Here is a 21,269-nt window from a genome sequence, read left to right as displayed (position 1 = left end):
AGAACTGTTATTTGAAGCTGGTTAGTCAGGTTTTGGAGGCCTGGATTTGCAACTGGTGTCTGAAGTGGGGACAGTTTTGCAGAACTGAGTCCTCATTTTGTGTGATTTGATGGTATCTCCAGGTAGATAGTGTCACAATTTAATTGTATTTGAAGGTATTTAGCTGGCATCTCCTGCAAAATTGATTGCTTCTGTAGTGGTAGGGTGAAATTGTACATTTTTTGTCAGAGAAGTCTTCTGTGCTGATTGATGTTGTGTGAGAAAAGAGTAAAAACACTTGTGGTTTGAGATTTTTTTCCTTCAGGATTTCCTTCCCTTTTATAAACATAAAATCTGAGTTTTAGTGATTTTGCTGGATTCTTGAAACACTGGGTATTTTCTCATTTGCAATTAAATGAATAACCCTGACTGAGAAGCAGAGACATAAGCCCAGTGACTTGAAGCCAAAGCCAGTCTTCAGTTTGCAAGAGGAGGTGATTGAAGGCCCAATTATTTCTTCTGGGGAGCCACCCTGGGAGGTGTCCCAGCCTGTTCACAACATCATGGAAGGAGCCCTTTATCCTGAGAAGCTACAGAGGCTTGGAAATCTGGGGATCCAGAGGAAAGTTTGCTTGGGTTTGGGATGGAAGTAGTGTGTGATGCCCCATCTATGATTGCAACTGACATTGTCTTGGGGCTATTTTTATACATTGACAAATGAAACAAATTCAGATTTAGGTGGGAAGTGACTTTATTGTAAAGTAGTATTGCAATACGAGAAAAGCACCGAATATAAGATCTACAAGCTTCTGTCACAGGCAGGAGTAAATAAGTTTGGGAGACAGATGGGAGATGGAAGGCAGAATATGGGGTAGCAAAATCAGAAACCAATTTACCCAGTATTCATACTGTTCTTAGAAGGGGCACCAAGAGGGGTTGTCTGCTGGCTAAGGCTGAGGGGGCACCAATTTCAGGGACCTGGCAGAAAGAGAGTAACTTAAGCTGTATTGCCTTAACAAGTATTCTATTCAGACCAGTGAAAGCAGAATTGTTCATCTAATTGTTTATGAGACAAAAGTGGAAATTTATAGAGTCTGTGTCTGGCTTTATGATAGGTAAAAGAGGGAGCATGTTCTAAGACATAATTGGAAAGGTCGGGTTTTTTTGCAGTGAGGTGCTCTCGATGAACAAAAAGGATGGGGGTTTCTTTAATCACAGCAATTTGCCAGGTATACTTTCCAGCCCCATCTTACCCCACCCCTTTGCCTTGCCCTACACATCTCTTCCATTTTTCCATTCATAAGTGTAGCAAATTTAATAAATTTCTGAATGTATTTAAAGTGTTTTATTGAGTTCCATGAGTAGTTAGATCAAATTATTGAACATGAGAAGGGGATTATGAGAACCCCTGGTTTATAGGCAGTTGTTCAGAAGTGTAGATGGGCCCTCAGGGTTTGTAAATGGTGCCTTAAGTTTGAGCCCTGATGTGGGACCAGGCCCTGAAGCTGTGGGTTCTGTGCTATCTCCGGATGGTGTCAGGATTGAATTGCTGGCCCACCAATTAGTATTGGAGAATTGATTGGTGCTCAGCAAATGCCAAATATTTTGGTGTTAGAAGTATTGTCAGAATAATGGCATCATAAGTCAAAACCTTAAACTGACTCCTGGTGAGTGATCACTGGTGCAAATTGAGAAATTGGAAGAGGGAGCATTTTCATCCTGTGAGGAGGGGCAGTAGGAAGTGTGGAGCTCCCAGAATTAAATTTCCCAGTTTCTCAGGTTTCTCTCGCTCACTGCCTAATAGTGAGCCAAACTAGGCTGTATCTCCACACTAGGAGTGGTCCCCAAGCTTGAGAATGTGTTAAACCTACTGAATATAGGGTTCCTTGTGAACTGGGGATGAAACAGGCTGCTTGTCTGAGCTGTTTCCTTTTTGTTTCCTTTATAAAATATTGCTACCATATGTTTCCAGTTTTCCCAAGTGTTTGTGAATTTTATTCCATGATTTGAGTGTAAGATTCTTATTTTCTTGCTGGAAAATCAGAGTGGATTGAGTGATATGATCTGAAGAAGTAAAGAGTATTCTTGAAGGGCAAAAGGGGGAGCAGGAGTGACTCCATGACAGGCTAAATCTCCTGACACAGGCCTAAGTTTCGGTTTCCCCAAGACGGGTGGGCCTAATCACGAGTTCCCGGGACGGGTCCTCCTCTTCCTGCCCAGTGACTGTACAAAACAGCTAGAAAAGTATTGGGACATGAAGCACCTTGGAGCCAAGCAATCAGGAGACAAGGATCAAGGATCAAGCTACCTTTGAAGGAGCAAATGAACTAAGAGGGAAGGGGGAATGGTGTGCACAGCGAATGTAACCTACTGAAAAGCATAAAAGCTTAGTTTTTACCCCGGGGCGGGGTCCTAGTTTGTAAAGAGACCACTGCGTTGGTGCTCTGGGACTTGGACCCTGGCTCGAGGCAGCCAATAAACTCCTTTGCCTTTTGCAGCCTTGGACTCTGCCACTCTGTTCCTGGGGCCGAATGGGGAACTGGTTCTAACACCATGATGTGAAGAACAGGAATTGATAGTAGGAAAATGTGTGTGTGTGATGAATTGTGCTCTCTTTGATTCTAACTGATGCTACTTGCTTCTGTGACCGTGCTTGCTTTTGGTTGTTTGATAACTATAGTTGATCGCAGTGAGAAACAGGTATAAGAGTGGGAGTGACTCCATGACAGGCCGAACTTCCTGGAGTAGGCCTAAGTTTCGGTTTCCTGAAATGATGCCGCCCTTTCCCCGAAATGAGGCTGACCACAACTGGCTCCCGCGAAAAGCCCGAGGCTTGGAGCCAACCAATCAGGAGCCAACAGGATCAGCCACTTTTGAAGGAGCAAATGAACTAAGGGGGGAGGAGAGATGGAGTGCCCAGTGTGTCCTGTGCAGACTAGCGTGTTGTGTGCAAACTAGCATGCAAAAAAGTATAAAAGCTTAACCTTTACCCCAGGGCGGGGTCCTAGCTCGTGGAGAGGCCACTGCCTTGGTGCTCTGGGACTTGGACCCTAGCTCGAGCTAGCTAGGAAACTCCTTTGCCTTTTGCAGCCATGGTGACTCTGTCTCTCTCTTCCTGGGGCCGAGGGAAACCAGCTCTAACAGATGCTGTCGGTCAATTTGAACATACTTTTATTAGTTTTGGGGAAATTTTAAATTCTATCTGAAATTAAGGTAACTTCAGAAAGATTTCAATTAGAGGAAGTGAATATTCTTTTCTAGGAAGTACTGATATCTCTGGTAAATAATGGTCCTTTGGTATGATTTGTTTATAAGTCAGTTATTTTATTCAACTTTAGTTTCGGTAAAATAAATACTATTGAAAACTCCCTATAGTTGTTGGAATGATAAAATAAACTCTGGCACAGTGGCGGCATATCAATCTTAATTCTTGAGTAATTTAATATTTCAAATTGGGGCCGTGCTTGGAAAATTTATGTAGTAGCAATTATTTTAAAATACCATTCTTTACCACCAAAAGAAGCAATGCATTGATCATAACCTTAGCAACCTGGACAGCTAACTAACACACCCTTTGGAGATCAAATTTTAATGAAGTAGACCAGGAATACAAAGGACAATCCTGTATATAAACTTTATAAATCTTATTGGAAGAGTGTTCAGAAATTAAAAGTTGTGTTTGTTAGAGCTTCATCTGTTGGAGGTTTCAAGAAGCAACATGCGTAAAGTAAAATGTATGTAAACTATGGCAGTTGATAGTTTTTCATGCATCAGCAAGTTGTCTGACAGTGGCCAAATTCAACTCATGGAAAATAACTGGATGTCATATTCAAAATAATAGCAATCATTCCTTGGATATTTTCTATTAAATTCTTTTTAGGCAGTAATCCTTTTTCCAAAAAAACTGTCATTTTTTAGCTAGCTTACTAAAGCTGTTGACTATGGCAAATAAACAAAAAAAAATCTCTTTTGTCTGCTGCTATTCTATCTACTAGCTTAGGAAATGGCCCATTTTTTTCTGTGAACAAATACTTCACAGGGTCACTTAGCTAATTGGGCTGCTTAAAGAGATATGATGGGAAAAATTATGGTGTGTTTTGACAAATTGCTTGTTTTTTTTTTTTTGTTTGTTTGTTTGTTTGTTTTTGAGACAGAGTCTCGCTTTGTTGCCCGTGCTAGAGTGAGTGCCGTGGTGTCAGCCTAGCTCACAGCAACCTCCAACTCCTGGGCTTCAGCGATCCTACTGCCTCAGCCTCCCGAGTAGCTGGAACTACAGGCATGTGCCACCATGCCCGGCTAATTTTTTCTATATATATTTTAGTTGGCCCGATAATTTCTTTCTGTTTTTTTTTTTTTTTTTTTTTTTTTTTTTTAGTAGAGACGGGGTCTCGCTCTTGCTCAGGCTGGTCTCAAACTCCTGACCTTGAGCGATCCACCCACCTCGGCCTTCTAGAGTGTTAGGATTACAGGCATGAGCCACTGCGCCCGGCCGACAAATTGCTTCTTAAGATACACTTTCTAAAGCCTCACCCTGGCTGAAGTTATTTTGTACAAATTATACACCACCTCCCTGATCTACCAACATTGCACAGAGAACCACAACCAAGAATGTGGAGAAAGAGCAGTGGAAGTGTATATATATATATACTTTTTCACTTTTGAGGGTTTAAACCAAATTGTCTTGGTATCTAAAGCAGTTTTCAGTACAGAGAAAAAGAGTAAAGTGAAGCTGAATCAGTTTTTGCATTAGGTAGGCCACAGCATGTATGAAAAAGTCATTTGCATAAAGGTACAGTATTGAAATATTATTTTATTTGTTTTTACATTTTCATATTAAAAATGCAATAAAAAGCCAAGGTTAAAATTCATACTAAGGTAAGTGACAGCAGTTATTGAGTTGCATGGTAGTCACACATTTTATTCACATCTACGCAATATTTAATAGTATGATTTGTCAAGGAAGGAAATGTGAGTGATGGTTCTGAATTTCTTTGTACTCTTAGGGTATCTGGATCTAAGAAAAACATTTTAAAACTTATCAAAAGCTCAATAGCATTTAGAGCATATAGGTTTAGGACTGGAAAAAAATACAGATATAGTAAGAAAAGTGACCTCTATAGAAAGCAACATGAGGTTGTCTGTTGGTTGATTGTAATTAAAGGAGGGACAGATGCAAGTTGTCAGCAGTACCTGATTACTGTATGACTGGGGATGTGATTGTTGGGGATTGTCTACTGGAATAAAATTTTCTTAACTGAAAGTTTTCTAAATGAAATCCCACTTCTGGGTCATATTCCCTTTTCCTGAAGATGTCAAAAGACAGAAATGTGTAATACATGGGTCTTGTGGTCTCTCACTTTCAGGGATTTTAATTTCCTTGAAGGTAGATTTTTTTATCCTAGATCTAAAGTGAGTTTCTTGTATATTGCATGTAGTCATATCTTTATTTTCTATCTATTCAGACACTATATCTTTGGATTGGTGACTTTAATCTATATACATCCAAAGTAATTATAGTTAAAGACTTCCTATTGCCACTTTGTTAGTAGCTTTCTGTTTTGCATTTTTTTTTTTTTTTGGTCCTCTTTTGCTGCTTTCTATTTTCCTTTGTGATTTGATTTTTTTTTTTTGTTTTTTTAGTGATAGTTATATTCATTTCCCTTTATCTTTTTTACATCTATTGAAGGTTTTTCTTTGTGCTTACCATGAGACTTGCATAAGAGTTCTTGTAGTTAATAATAGTTTTAAGCTGATAACTTACCTTTGATGATACACATAAACCTCACTTTTACTTTCCTCACACATGTTATGGTAATTATGTCAGAATTCAGTTTTTATTATGTATCCATTAACAAATTATTAAGGCTATAGTTACTCTGAATACTACATTCTTTTAAATTTTATACTGTTTACAGTGATTTACACACCACAGTCACAGCAGTACATTACTGTGTATCTATCTATATATTTACCTTTAACAGTGATATATATATATTCATATTCATGTGCTTTTGTTTTTATTATCATCCTTTCTTTTCAAATATAGGAATCACATTAGCATTTCTTTTGAGGCAGGTCTAGTAGTGATCTGTCCCTCACCTTCTAGGTCTTTCCTAAGAGTGCACCCCATCCTGAACATTGACATGGATCTCTAGATTCCCAGGAATGGGTGGATGTGTTTCAAAGCCCTAATCCTCAAAGCATCTGATTCCCTAGTCTTTCCACTTAGGCTATTCAGTGTGCGCATTGTTTGTCCCAACTGGTATCCTTTGTCTTAGATCATGCAGATAGTTCATTTGCTTTTAAATGTTTTCAATAAATATTAGCCTGTTGCTAATTTTTTCTCTTTTTTACTGTAAGCATTTACTGATATAAATTTCCCTCTAATCACTATTTTACAGAATTTCATAGTTTTTTGGTATGTTGTCTTCATATTAATTAGGCTTCACATATTTTTTTTTTTTTTTTTTTTTGTTGATACAGAGTTTCACTCTGCTGCCCAGGCTGGAGTGCCATGGCGTCAGCCTAGCTCACAGCAACCTCAAACTGCTGGGCTTAAGCGATCCTCCTGCCCCAGCCTCCCGAGTAGCTGGGACTACCGGCATGCGCCACCATGCCTGGCTAATTTTTTCTATATATATTTTTATTTGGCCAGATAATTTTTATTTCTATTTTTAGTAGAGACAGGGTCTTGCTCAGGCTGGTCTCAAACTCCTGACCTTGAGTGGTCCACCCGCCTTGGCCTCCCAGAGGGCTAGGATTACAGGCGTGAGCCACCGCGCCCGGCCTCTTTAAATTTTTTGAATTATTTATTGGTTGCTCTACTGCTTATCATTTATATTTAACTCCTCAGAATCTGCTTCAGATCAAGATAATTAACATAATTCCAATGAATTATAGAAATGCTATTTCTCTGTACCTCTATTTTTTGTCCTCCCTTTCATGGTATTAATGGTATAGTTATTTTATTGATATATGTTATAAACTCAAATATACACTGATTTGGTTATCTCATTATATAACATTATTCCTTCTAAGAAAGCTGAGAGGAAAGTAGACCAACTATACATTTGCATTTTTCATGATATTAATGTTGTAATTTCCCATTTCTTGCTCCTTTCATTTCTTTCTGTGAAGCCATTTCTTGAAGTCCGTACAGCTTTGATCTCCCAACCACTTTATGAAGTGAGTGCAAAAATATAGCGTGTTTCTGTATTTACAGACCCAGTAATTTAATTACATACATATTTTATTTAATTACTTTATAAAATAATGTAAGGTAAGAAATAAAAAGCAAAGGCTTCTGCTTGTGGGCAGCCTCACTGACTTTGCCAGTGGGCCTGTGAGGTCTGGTCTGTGGCTCAGGGCACCTGGACATAGTGGTTGCTGGCCTCTGGGAGTAGCAAACTCTATACAAGCCCTGGGTGAGCGGTGCATTGCCAGCTGCAGAGCCAGGATGATATTCACCCAGAGGGCCTGGCAGGCATCCATGTGCCATGGTGTTCTCTTAGCATGGCCAGCTCTACACAGTGTCATAGGCCAGGCCTGGGTGAGCCCCTTCCCTGACCATTATCACAGCTACCCCCATGAGGCTGCCGCTCTGTCCTCAGTGTCTCTCCCCGGGAAGTTCATCTGGGGCAAATCCGAGGCCTTATTCCTGAGGAGCTTCATGGAGTGGTACTTAGCAAACCTACTTTCTTTCTTTGGGCTATGAAAAACAGGCAGTAACTCTGCCTAACTGAGAGCCTGAGGCCCTGACATTCCTTTCCCAGTAAGTTGTGAACCCTGAGCTTCTAGGGCCTTGCAGGATCCTTCTACCCCAGAGCCATCTCTCCTCACAGGTCCCCATGCCCAGGGGAAGCTACCATCTCACTTCTAACACCAAGGATCACCTCATCTCCCTCCAAACTGTGAAATCCATTTCAAGTGACATTTTATCCAGCAAACTGTGTAGGGTATAACAGGAGAGGGGTCCATGCTGGCCTGGTATGTTGTGGAGCCACAGACTGGCATTACTTCATTTTGTTCATTTCACTTTGAGTTTCTTTAAATGAAAAATTATTACTGTAAGTTTATTGGAATTCACAGAAGAAAAAAGACCTAAGCTGAAACTGAAAGATTACTAGTCCTCAGCTAAATATTTCTTCAGAGCAAGGTATGTTCAGTTTTTAAAACTTCATCTAATGTTAAAAAATATAAAATAATCAGAGACATGAACATGTTTTAACCTGTATTCCTGCAAACAGACACAAGTTTGTCTAGGTCACATAATAGTCATCTTAAAAATCAAAATCCACTGACTTTCAAAACAAAAATCCAACATCTCTACCCCACTCCCTTTTTAAATTAAATAAAATGGCAAGGCTCAAATATAAGCTTACTTTTATGATCCTAATCCCAGCTGCTCTCCAAACGGCAATACGCTATAAAAGTGACAGATCACACTTGGGAAAGTCAATCTTTCATGATAGGAAAATGAGCACTGAGGGTACATGGACTTGGGTTTGGACCTCAGATTTGCCCCTTACCGGTTTAGTGACCTTGGGGAATTTGCTTTGTCTCTTTGTCTCCATTTCCTCCTCTGTAGAATAAATAGCAGAATAACACCTACCTCCTAAGGTTGGAGGAGCAGGTGAGATAACGTGAGGCTGTTACTCGGGGCTGTGCCAGGCTGAGCTATTGGGGCCTGATAAACAGTGTCTCCCTGTGTTTCCCCAATTCTGAGCCAGTCGAGGCCAAGGACTAAGGCTCCTGAAGAGCAAATGGTCACCTCAGCACTGGGCAAAGGCTAGGTGTGAGTGACATTGGGTTTCATCAGACCCACTGCCAGTGAGATGTCAGGGCCACCCCCAGGCAGCCCTGGATGCTGCAGTCTCTCCCCATGGGCTGCCCCACATACACCTCCGGGCACAGAGGAGCAGAGCAGAATGGGGGCCCTGAAACAGCTGGCGCTCAGGAGGCTGGGAGAATGTGGGCTCCAATTCCTCGTGATTCTCCCAAGCATTTCATTCTGCCAATGCATTCCACCTTTTGGGAAGCAAAAAAGGTCTGACAAGAGGGTAGAGCACTTTAGGGAGAATTCCTCCTTATGAAACCAGAGACCTAGGGTAGAATGCTCCCTCCTGCCCCTGGTTCACAGGATGTTCCCACTCCGTGATTGTACCATTAGCTATGACAGTGACGCCACTCGGAGAGCCAGGCACACGTGTACATGTGAGCATGAAGAATGCTGGGATATGTTATAAATAGAAATGTTGCAGGTGAACAGGTACAGTGTGATCCCATTTTTATTTTTAAAGATCGTCTATGTACATAAGTAAATGTACATGTATATTGCATGTATTTAATCAAAGCTCCAAGTGCATGTATATAAACAGCTAACATTTGTTGAATTTCTGGGGATTTTTATTGTCTATGTGCTTACATTTCTTTATGAGTTGAAATATATTACAATTTATATCTTATGTTTTAATCAGGAAGGTAAAGCAGGATATAAAACTAAAAAAAAACGAAGAAAAATGAAAGGATTATGCATTTATACTGCCTTTTAGAGCTACAGATTTTCTTTATTGGTGCATTTGTCTTTTTCAGTGATTTCGGTTTCCTCTCTATGTTCACTTGCTTTTGACTAAAGAACTTTCTTTAATGTGAGCCACAATAAAATTATAAGGAACTTATTTTCCATGAATGAATTGGGAAACAGCAAACTAAGAAATTTACTGCTATGATGGTGTAGAGACACATGTTTTTAGGTGCATACAACAGCAAAATAAATCATTTGATTGGTTGAGTTATAAAATTACCTTTCTTAGTTTACCTTTTTAGTTAGTCGCTAGTCACATAGCCATATGAGGGTTGGCTGCTTATGATTGGCTGAGGGTAAGTTTTGTATTTTCCTAATACAGCATTTACCAGAAATGACTCAAGTTAAGTTTCACTTATGTTTGCAGTTAAAGTTATTTTTAAGGCCTAGTTTGTTTTGTTTGCTCAGGAATCTTTCAGGCCTGGTTTTTATTTTAATTTGCTTTAACATTTCTTATAATGTTTTACAGGCCTTGCTAAAAATTAAATAAAAGGTAAAGAAACTAGCAGTAAATTTTCTCAGTTTCTCTCTATTTGAAATGTCTTTATTTTTGATAGATAGCTTTGCTGTGCACATAATCCTTAGTTTACATTTTGTTTGAGCTCCAAACACAGAAGTTTGAAAAGAAATACTTTCAAAAAGGCAGCTGATGATAGATTGGATGGGGTGGAGAAAGCAGGCAGAATTGTATTTGCAGAGAGTGGATGTCTGGGGGCAGGGGAGGTCTTGACTGAGGCCAAAGACCTTGTTTTCTAGAGAATCAAGGATGACACATGAGAGCACACCATGCCCAACCCAAACAGGCTAAGCTGGTGCCCTGTGCTACAATCCACAGGTTTATAGAAAGAAAAGTCACCATTTTAACATCAGCTGGTATTTGATTAAGAAAGAGGATCACAAATGTAGCCATCAGAATCACCACTAAGGCTAAGGTTAGAGTTAGTTATAACAAACGTGGATGGCGAGTGTCAAGGGAACAAAAACTTTGGCAGTTGCCAGTGAGTGGGTGCTCGAATGCTGAGTGTGTGAAATAAAACACGCTGTGAGTAGAAACAGTAGAGGAGGCTGAGGGATGGGGTGAAGAACACACCCCCACTGGAGCCTGATATTTGATGACAAAGATACATGGAGAAGGACAGTGCGTATCCCATTCATCAGTGCTGCTTGGAATGGAGCTGTCCTTTCTGCCCACACTAAATGCAACTGCCAAATACTTCCAAGCAATAACTGTCCTACCTTCTGCTACCCATGACAGGTGCCCAGGCTCAGAGCTGTGTCCTCTGGAGGTCTGCCAGAGAGGGTACTGTCCTAATTCCCTCAGAGTTGTTTGTAGTCTAATTGTGACCCTGAATACCAGGGACCACTGGGGATATGTGTGAGGACCACGAGGAATCACTTGCACCAGTGGAGATACACTGAGAAATTTAATATGGAATCTACTGAATTTTGAAGTTGACATTAGTTGGAGGCTTCTACTTTGTTGATAGGACTGATGCAGTACAACCCAGCAGGTAAAAGGGACCAGAAAGGTGAGCTCACACATGGAAAAGTTTGCAATGCAGTTGCTCCTCACTTGTTGTTTTCTAGTAATGAGGTTAAGTTGTTTCTCCCTTTTTGGTTTCCCTTCCTAACAATCCCAAGGCCTGGTTGTCCTGCTTTTTCAGGTGACATGGTCCTGTTGGGAGATGAGCTGATTGGCACCACTTCCTCATAACCATGTCTTAGGGTCCTCATCTCATACACAGAGGCTCACTCTAAAGACTCAGCTGCATCAGTGTCTATTATTCAGCATCATTAACCGTCAGCGCTCAAGACTCAGGTGGGTGGTGGGATGAGGCAGGATTGTCCCAGTGAAGTAGTGAGAGAATTCACTTCTTATAATTTCAGTCATACCTCAAAGAATTGTGGCTGCATACAGTAGACATTTCCAGATAAAAAGAAATATTTCATGGATCATATGAAGCCATAAATTTATATATTTTTAAAGGGCATTTATAATTTTAGGATATACTTGAACTGCAACTGTGTTTCACTTTATTTACCTAGTTTATTAATTTAATTTACTGCATATACTTAGGTAAAATTTTATCTGTTAAAATACAAGAAATCTAAAGGAATTCAAAATCACTTAGTTATACTTTTTTGTTCCTTTAAGTATGAAACATTTTAGTATATTTAGAATATTTTATAACCAAAATTATGCAATAAAATGAGATTTTTTTAAACAATTACATAAGTTAGATTTCATCAGATGACAATAAAGATTATTTTGTTTTTTTCTTTGCTAATTGCTAATATATGTTTTTTTTCATTTCCATAAAACTATCTAGAAATATCACTTCCTGACATTCACTAGATCTTTGTAGAATTAATGGGTAAGTTACATGTACTATACTCTGAGTTGGTGGTGGGATGAGATATGATTTTCTCAATAAAGTATCATGAATATTTTCTTCTCTTGCACTCAGTCTTATATCTCAGTGAATCACAACTAAATACATTTTTCCAGATGGAAAGATCAATTTTATGCAAAATGTGAGACCATAATATATAGTTTTGTTGAAGGACATTTACAATTTTATGTTGACTTTGAATTTGAAATGTATTTGATTTTTTAACCCGTTTTTTTCTCATTTAACTTACTGTATGTATATTAGGTAAAATTTTATGTTTTAAACACACTAAATCTGAACAAATTCAGAATTTCTCCTACTTTGGTTGTACTTTATAATTCTACAAATATGGTAGAATTGTTTAAAATTATAATAGAACATATTTTCTAAACATTTTACAGTAATGACATTTTAGCATATGATCATGATTGTTTTCTTTTATTGCATCATAGAAATTGATTATAAATGAATTTATTTTATGATTATCACAAAACTCAAGAAATATCACCATTTAATATTTATCAAATTTTTGTAGGATTAATTACTAACTTTGATAAAAGAGGGTAACATCCAGCATGCCTTCAAATATATTCTTAAAACAAAATTAGATTTTGTATCTAAGTTATCTAAATAAACTAAAATTTATAACAATATGTATTAGATGGAGATATTTGTTTAATCATGAGATTAACAGAATTGCCAAAATTTGAAGGAAATCACATTCCTTTATTATAAAAATGTCCTCTAAAGTTAGTACTCTTATTTCCTCAGAATGCTTCAAGTTGTGATTTGCTCATAAAGACATGATTCTTGAACATTCTCAATAAATTTCAATTTAATTATTTATTGATCTCCAGTATCTCTTTAAAGTTTATTAGACTTAGTAGAAATAATATCTTCTAGTGTCTAAGTGCCTTTAAAATGAAAATCAGGGAGAGCAGAACCAGGATAGGTTAAAATGGAAAGGAAAAATAAAATGATAATAGTGATTATTCATTTGTGGCCCATGAAGGCATCAAAACCCCGTGGATCACCACATGTACTCTCTAATAATCTGGAAATAATTGATGGGCACACATGTGCACAGAAAGAAGTAAAAGTCATTGGAAATCCACGAGGGGGGTGTGGTAAAAACCTACCTAAGATGTACAATGAACACTATTTAGGTGATGGGCACATTAATAGCCCTGACTTTAGCATTAAAAAGCTACCCACGTAACAAAAACATTTGTAGCCCCTTAATATTCTGAAATAAAAAAATTAAAAAGCATGGACCAATAGAAAACCTCTATTTATATTTCCGAAAATCAGAGAATTTGAGATTGTCTTAAAAGCAATTGTTAAAAGCCCTGCGTTCTGTGTATTTAGGAAGGGGATGGTGGAGAGGACTGACCTCCACTGATCCTGATAGGCTACTTGCAAGACAGGGCACATTCTTCATTGTCCTTGAAACTCACTAATTTGAGACCATTGTTGTTATTCTCAGCTTCACGTTACTGTGATGCAGAGTAAAATGATGGTAAAAGACTTTGTAACCCTTTTGAAAAAGTGTTATGTTTGCTCATATTTGATTGGTTCCAGTGGTGAGACAAATTCACTCAAAACATCCCTTTTATAGTTTTTCAAAATCCCTAGCACATGATTTTTGATCAAATTCTCCATAGCTTTTCTAACATTTACATCTGCAGTGACTCTTCTCCTGCCTTTGCTTTTTCTCAGGAGAGAATTGAAGGTCTTCTGATTGTGAATATCCACATCAGCTGGTATTTTTTCCCCATACATCCTCCACTAAGTTCAATTTCCAAAGGGTAGCAGTTTTCTTTCAGTTATTCAAGGATATCTTATGCTGCTCATACGTGTTCTTTTGACATTTGTACATTTAACAGATGTATTTCTCTACAAACTGGTCTAGATGGAAGGAAACGTGTTTTCTTACATGAAATTATCTGCTGCATTTCATAGCTTACCAGCTGTTATACTGAGCCAAACTAAACTCTCGTATCTTTACACCTGCAAGTCTCATGTTAGCTTTATGCTGTCTAAAATGAATCATAGGTTTGCAATGCTTTTTCTAGACTATGATAAAACTGATGACAAAAAATGACATTCTTTGTTAATATAAAAAAAGGTATTATTTTGTGATTAGCTTACATAGTACTATCTAAACTAGGTACAGTAAAAAGATCTCTATAGAATATTGTTTCACTTATAAAACAATACTTTTAAAATTAGATATTATTATAAAGGTGAGTAAATGTATTTTACCAAACCTCATTTTCCTCATATTTGTTTTCTCCCAAAATAAAATTTGGATTTTTGTAGATGGCTGCTTTTTATTACACTCTCTCTAGAGATGACTGATACAAGCCCACAGACTTTACAGTCAGTCTTTTGAACCTGCTCCAGTAAATGGTGCTGTTTCACAAGCATTGCCCATGGTTACATACTTTGAGGATATGCTATATTTAAAATAGCATAAGGTAGAATCCAGTAGAGTGAGGATGAACTTGATCTGCATGCTTTGTCTCCCGAGTGTGCTAAGGGCTTCACTGTCAGCCCGAGGGCAGCTTGGTGAACTCATTTCACTGTGAGTGCTGAGAGTTGCATTCACACTTGTCAGATTTTAATGAATAAGTTCAAATCCAGTTCTTCTTTATATTCTGACCAGTATTTATGGCTTCCATAAATTTTTTTCTATTTCCTTTCCCAGAGTTCTGTACCATATTATTGCAAAGCCTCTGATTCTCCCATGATAGCAAAGCCAGTTTAAGCAAATAATAATAGACACAGGTAGGTTTTAATTTTAGATAAACAAAGATAATTTCATTGTATAAGTATTCAATAATGGCATAACTCTATACAGTATTGGCATGCAACATTTAAGACATATTTATAATAAACTTATTAACCGTATGAATTTTCTATTTGACTTTTTCATATTTTACCTGGCAGTCCTCATCTGTGGGACCATGGACCTTTCCTGTCTGGACTCTGCCCAACACCCTCAAGAGTCTCTGAATCTTTTGCAGGATGCAACAGTCAGTTTCAGAGGGGGAACATGCCACAGAGGAAGTGGGTCAGATACCCCTTGAGGAGACATAAGAAAATAAAATTTGTATGTATGTGTCATTATCTAATAATTTTATTATCTTTCTGTTACATGGCTTATAATATGCACTGTATATTAACAATATGATTTCAGATATATAGTTACAAAATAATTATATATACATTAGTGACCATTGCCCAAATATTGTTTTACTGATACTGGAATGTCACCCCTAAGAAGTAGAGATCATTATCCCCATAAAACAATATTATCCTGCTGCTTCTCCTGGGTTCAGCCTGACTGCAGAGAACAAATGTCTGAGGGTGAGATGTATGTTAGTAAGAACTATTTTTGGTTCTGGATGTTGAGATAAATGTGTTCCTTGGATATATGAAGCTTTGATAGAAAGTAACACTTAATCACTGCATAAATTTTCCTTTATTTATAAACGCATACATATTTAGTTGTTTTAGGACAATGTTCTACCTCAACCATACATTTCTGAATATAAGCCAAGAACAATAACTGTCAACAGTTCTGCACTGCTTCCCAAATTTATATGTTGGGGTTACAAAGCTGTAAATTACCTTTAAATAAAAACACTCATTAACCTCAGAAGTGAAATCTAAAGACAGGTGGGGATTTCCAATATTGGGTTCATTAAAACCTGGATTGAAAAAAATATTTGTATTAATAGAAAATGAATACATCATAATAAAATTTGCCACATGTAGTGAAGCTTCAAGAAAGAAGCACCATGTGATTATTTTGATCCTACTTTTTAGATGATGTAAAGCGGAGAATTGTGTGGATTATCCCTCATATAATTGAGAGATAGATGTCAGTGATTTCCTCCAGAGTCTAGAAAGTCTCTGTAAGAATTATCTAGAATAGAAAATAGACTGGGAAGAGCAAGAAAATTATGAGGAAATATTGTTAAAGGTACTTGTGGTTGGCAGAATAATGGTTCACAAAGATGTCCACATCCTAATTCCTTCTTCCAGTTTTGAGCTTCTGTGAATATAGTAGGCAATGTGACAGGGGAGAATTAAGATTGCAGATAAAATCAGGGGTGCTGATCAGCTGAGTTTAAGATAAGGAGATTACCTTGGGTTATTCACATGGGCCCAATATAATCACCGGGGCCTTTAAATGTGTGATCAGGAGGTGAGAGACTCAGTGTCCACAATGATGCAATGTGAGGACAATATGACCAGCTATTGCTGGCTTTGCAGGAGGTAGGAAGACAAGAGCCAAGGACTGCAGGCAGCCTCTAAAAGCTTGGGAAAATCCAAAAACAATCAAACAAACCAAGAAAATACATACTCACCCAGAGCCTCCAGAAAGGAACTCAAATTCTGCTGACGTCTTAATTTAGCCTAGTGGGACCCTTTTTGATATTTTGACCTTCAGATATGCAATACAATAAATATATGTTGTTTGAATCCTCTAAGTTTGTGATAATTTCTTACAGCAGCAACAGAGAACTAACTCAGGACTAGAATATTGTCACATCTTATGAGAAGCATTTTTAGAAACGGAATCCTTAATGAAATCCTTTCTTCTTTCTGTCGGAATAATGAAATTTCTTCAAACTGTTAACCAAACTCCATAATATCTCCATAGCAGAAGTTGTAGGCAATAAATGAGAATGTTAAAAAACCCCTTATGATGAACATAAGAATTTTTTTTCCAATTGATATATTTGATGATTCTTTTTCTATTGACATGAATTTACTTCAGCTCTTCTGTGTAGACACCAATTTTTATGTGCTGAATTTTTAATAAAAAAAGTCTAATATTATTAGTACTTCTAAGGAGTGAGGCCTAGGTGCCATAGGAGCACAGATAATGGACACCTACCCAGGTTTGGTTGTGCTTGAGATGATGTTAGGTGTATATAACAGAGAAAATAATACAGAGAGGCTGGTTATTTGAAATTTTCTATAAACTAGTCAGTGTTACTCAAGGATAATTGTATTAAATAGAAATGATAGCAGCGGTAATAATCTTGTATATGAAAAAATGGCATGGAGGGTGTGTTTTATCTTGTTTTTCAGATAAAAAATCTTTCTTCTCTGACATTAAAATGAGCAAATTTTTCACTTATGTTACCATTTAAAAAAGGCTTTTTTTTTCCAAGCTGGCACTGGAATCTCAGCAAATACTTTCCTTTTTCTCTTGTGCATCTTCAAACTCCGTCTTGAACGCAGGCCTAAGCCCACTGATGTGACCACAAGTCACTTGGCCTTTGTCCACATAGTGAACCTCGTCACTGAAGTTATTTTGGTATCTCTGGAACTGTTTGAGTCCCTGCATTTTGGGAATGACTTCAAATGTAAGGCTTTGCTCTCCCCGAGCAGGGTGATGAGGGGCCTCTCCATCTGCACCACCTGCCTCCTGAGCATGCCCAGGCCTTCACCATCAGCCCCAGCACCTCCTGGCTGGTAAGATTTAAAAATAAATCAACAAATGATATTTTTTATATTTTCTTCTTTTTATGGTTCCTCAATTTGTCTTTCAGTAGCAACCTGATCATCTATGCTGTGTCGTCTTCCGATGGGACTCAGACCAATCTGGTGATTCTCACACAGTACTGCTCCCTCTCACCCGTGAGCTACATCATTAGGGGCTTGACTGTCACTCTGTCAGTATCCAGGGATGTGTCCTTTGTAGGAATTATGCTGCTCTCAAATGCATACATGAGATTCTCCTGTGCAGAGGCAATACCAGGACATTCACAGCACCAGCCTCTCCCCAAGAGCCTGCCCAGAGAAAAGGGCCACCCACACCGTCCTGCTACTGGTGACTTTCTCTGTGGTCATGTACTGGGTGGACCTTATCATCTCATCCTCCTCCACCCTGTTATGGGCATGTGACCCAGTTCTCTTGGGTAGCCAGAGGCTTGTGGTCAACATCTATGTCACAGTGAGTCCTTTGGTGCTACTCAGTTCTGACAAAAGAATAATCAATGTTTTCCAAATTATGTGGCAAAAAGTTCCTCAATTTTTAACAGATTGATTATGAAAATAATTGCCTGAAAAGTACATTCTTTTGCTGTCAGTTAACTAACTTAAGTAGCACAGGCTCTGCCACCTGGTTTAATTAAGATGTGTGGAATGACACGTTTAAACTATGTAAACAGTGTTGGCACCTGTGCTACCATATTTGGGTTTCAATTCTGTGGGGCATTATAAGGATCCTTGTCATTTCTTGATTATTTTTTGCTGTGTGCATTGCAAGGATCTTTAGAATATGTGGTATTTTTAAAAGCAAAATGTGCACAATGTACACATAGATGAAACACTTTACAAAACTATTTTGTGAAAAAAAACAGTCTTATGAGAAATCCTGATTTTCTTGATTTGGTTCATCCCTCCACATTCCTTCACTATACCATATGGCACTGATATTTGTACAGTGTGATTATTTTTCTTTCATATTGAAATGTTTTCTTATGTTTTGCACAAGTTTTTAGTATCATTCCTTAACTTTAGTGAAAAGTAGGTGTATATACATATAATTGAAGTTTTTCTGTAACAATACTTGTCATTGATAGAATTAGTTACCTGAGTTCAGGTTCTTTGACTCCAGCCACCATGATTCCTCCTTAGCATTTTTCTGACACCTAAAAGGTAATATTGGTTTGGATTTTTCACTTAATTCAGCAGTTTTAAAAAAGAATTTTAATTGAAATATGCATGCTGTTAGATCTTACTGGTTACTCTTCAGTTGATAGTTTCTACTCTCATTTCATGGTGCCTAGAAAATATGACCTGTAGTATTTTCATTTCTGGGAAGCTAAAGGCATTCTTAGGCCAAAAACATTTCCATTTCTAATCATTTCCTCTTGTATTTGAAAATAATGTGTACCCTGTGCTCTCTGTTTTAAAATGCTATTTGCTTATCTGCATAACTAGTAAAACTTACTAATAAAGTTATTAACACCCTTTATGCTCATTTATTGTCATATGTCAAAACAGTTGATCTTTGTGATTGCTTTAATGTCATCTAACATTATTATAGATATTTCAATTTCTTTTTTTATGAATTTTTGTATTATATATTGTAACTCATATATTATGCTATATGTACAATTGGCTTAAAATAGTACCTAATATATTAAATTTTCTTGGTAAATATTAATAATTTTATAATAAAATTTGTATCTGTTGATACAATTATTAACTTAAATTCTTATATTGTATATTTTCTTACTAAAAATTTCTCTCTCTTTCTCTCTCTGTCTCTCTCTACCTACATATTGAGGCAAAAGAGGATAATGGTTCACTGTGCCACCTTGATGAAATCCAGGTCAAATGGAACTGTTCCATAATTTACTTTGAATACTGTGTATCATTTGTCTCACAAAATAAATATGAGTGGTAGGTATGGCACATATATTAATTTTATCCATATTAAAATAGAGGACTCTAGAGCGTAGAGCATTTATGGATTGCTCCAAAGCATCACTTCTCTACTCTATTTTTTCTGATTCTTCCAACAACTGCCATGCAAACCTAGATACCTGGAATACTACAAATTACAAGATAGGCACAAGCTAATAAAATTAGCTCAAGAAGATATAGAATATAGAAATAAACTTGCATATGAAGAAAGGGAATGCATCAATAGACTAATAATGACATAGACACAATATAAAAAGTTTTTAGAGGTTGCAAACATGAAATAAAAACAGAACTTTATGAGGCTTATTACAGATAAAGCTGTTCTGTTTAGTTTTATAAAGGCACAAAATGAAATAAATGATATTAATTTATAGAAGACATACTGCTGCAACTCCCTGATTGTTAGGAAACTGTAATGGCATCATCATCAAGGCAAGGATAACTTTGAGAGCTACATCATCTGGGCAGAAGACTAGTTAGCACCAGGCTTCGTTCCCCACAGAAACATTCAAACAAACAAACAATTGATTGAAAAATAGCTTTATAGAAGCTCTATAACCTAGACAATAACTTGCAATGAATGGCAAATGTACAATAAAAAAAAAGCCACATTCAATGTGGTAGAAAATTCCATGGGGATTTTACTGGCTCTTGCCCCAGCACCTTCCTTGCACAGCACAGCATGGACTGCAGGAACGTGACCAATTCTTGGTTCCCTGTATCAGGACAGAAGGAGAATAGAATATATTTGAAATGGTCAACCTGTCTGTGGGCTGCCCAAAGGGCTGCTTTTGTCTTGCCTGACTTTGGGCACAGATGGGCAATGGGGGCATCATGTGGATCTTGGGCTGGCAGGAGCCGCAGAAGGCAGGGTGAGCTCTACGGCACATGAACACTACAGTGGGGCTGCAGAGTTGTGGACTTTTGGGGCCAAGAAGTGATGAGTAGAGAACTGCAATAGAATATCAATGGCTGTGACAAGAACCTGAGCTGAGGCTCTTTTAGAAATTCAGAAATTATATGCAAACTGCTAGACTGAGTAAATACAAGTACAATGAATAATAAAAACAGAATATCATGGCCCGTTAAACATTTCCCAGACTTGATCCAGTTTTACAGACTTCAAATCCTGTAAATGATGGTGAGGCCAGGTCCCCTAGAAGAAGGACCCTGTTACACTGCCAAATATTTATATGGTTAATTTTTTAACCTGCCTTCCAAAGGGGTCTACATTCTTTTACCAGAGTGACTGTGCATTGGGGAAAAGAAAACAATCAGATCTCTTAGGGACTACTGGACACTGGCTGTGAACTGACATTAATTTTCAAAACCCCAAATATCACTGTGATCCCTTGTCAGAGTAAGAACTTATGGAGAGCAGATAATCAATGGAGTTTTAGCTCAGGACCATCTCACGGTGAGGCCGTTGGGTCCCAGAGCCCAACCTGTGGTTATTTTCCCAGCTCCAGAATGTATAATCGGAATAGACATACCCAACAGTTGATAGAATTTCCACATTTGTGCCCTGACCTGTGGAGTGAGAGCTATTATCATGGGAATGGCCAAGGGAATACCGCTAGAACTACCTCTGCCTAGGAAAATAGTGAAGCAAAAGCAATATTACATTCCTGGAGATATTGAAGAGATTAGTGCCATTATCCAAGACATCGAGGACTTAACAGATGCAGGGTGATAATTCTCACTGCATCCCCATTAAACTTTTCTCTATGTCCTGTGAAAAAATTAGATGAGTGTTGGAGAAGAACAGTGGATTATTTTAGGCTTAACCAAATGGTGATGCCAATTGCAACTGCTGTAATAGATGTGGCTTAATTCTTGAGCAAATTAGCATATTG

The 21,269-nt window shown here is 37.8% G+C and overlaps 1 protein-coding gene and 1 long non-coding RNA gene across 4 annotated transcripts; both read left to right on the top strand.

Annotated features, from left to right (window-relative positions):
* The first annotated feature begins 11,322 nt into the window (after positions 1-11,322).
* On the top strand, positions 11,323-14,690 carry LOC123649400. The gene is made up of 3 exons (XR_006739005.1): positions 11,323-11,381; positions 11,893-11,937; positions 14,666-14,690. It is a non-coding gene; the product is annotated as an uncharacterized LOC123649400 (long non-coding RNA).
* A 316-nt stretch (positions 14,691-15,006) lies between these two features.
* LOC123649396 (putative vomeronasal receptor-like protein 4) lies at positions 15,007-18,002 on the top strand. 3 transcript variants are annotated; one of them, XM_045567516.1, is made up of 3 exons: positions 15,007-15,074; positions 17,218-17,451; positions 17,532-18,002. In XM_045567516.1, coding segments are annotated over exons 1-3 (588 nt in total). In that variant the 5' UTR covers positions 15,007-15,072; the 3' UTR covers positions 17,884-18,002. The 3 variants fall into 3 exon arrangements, 2 of the variants coding, with proteins under 2 accessions (XP_045423472.1, XP_045423471.1); XM_045567515.1 differs by having other exon boundaries at positions 17,529-18,002; XR_006739002.1 differs by having other exon boundaries at positions 15,053-15,070; positions 17,529-18,002.
* Positions 18,003-21,269: the final 3,267 nt, after the last annotated feature.

Source organism: Lemur catta, chromosome 13 (genome assembly GCF_020740605.2).
Source record: "Lemur catta isolate mLemCat1 chromosome 13, mLemCat1.pri, whole genome shotgun sequence".
NCBI classification, from domain to species: domain Eukaryota; kingdom Metazoa; phylum Chordata; class Mammalia; order Primates; family Lemuridae; genus Lemur; species Lemur catta.
Note: the sequence above shows the minus strand (reverse complement) of the source record. Positions and strands in the feature narration are given on the sequence as shown.

Coding starts and splice junctions, on each gene's coding strand:
- LOC123649396 (XM_045567515.1), top strand. Junction 17,452..17,528: donor GCCCCAGCACCTCCTGGCTG/GTAAGATTTAAA, acceptor TTTGTCTTTCAG/TAGCAACCTGATCATCTATG.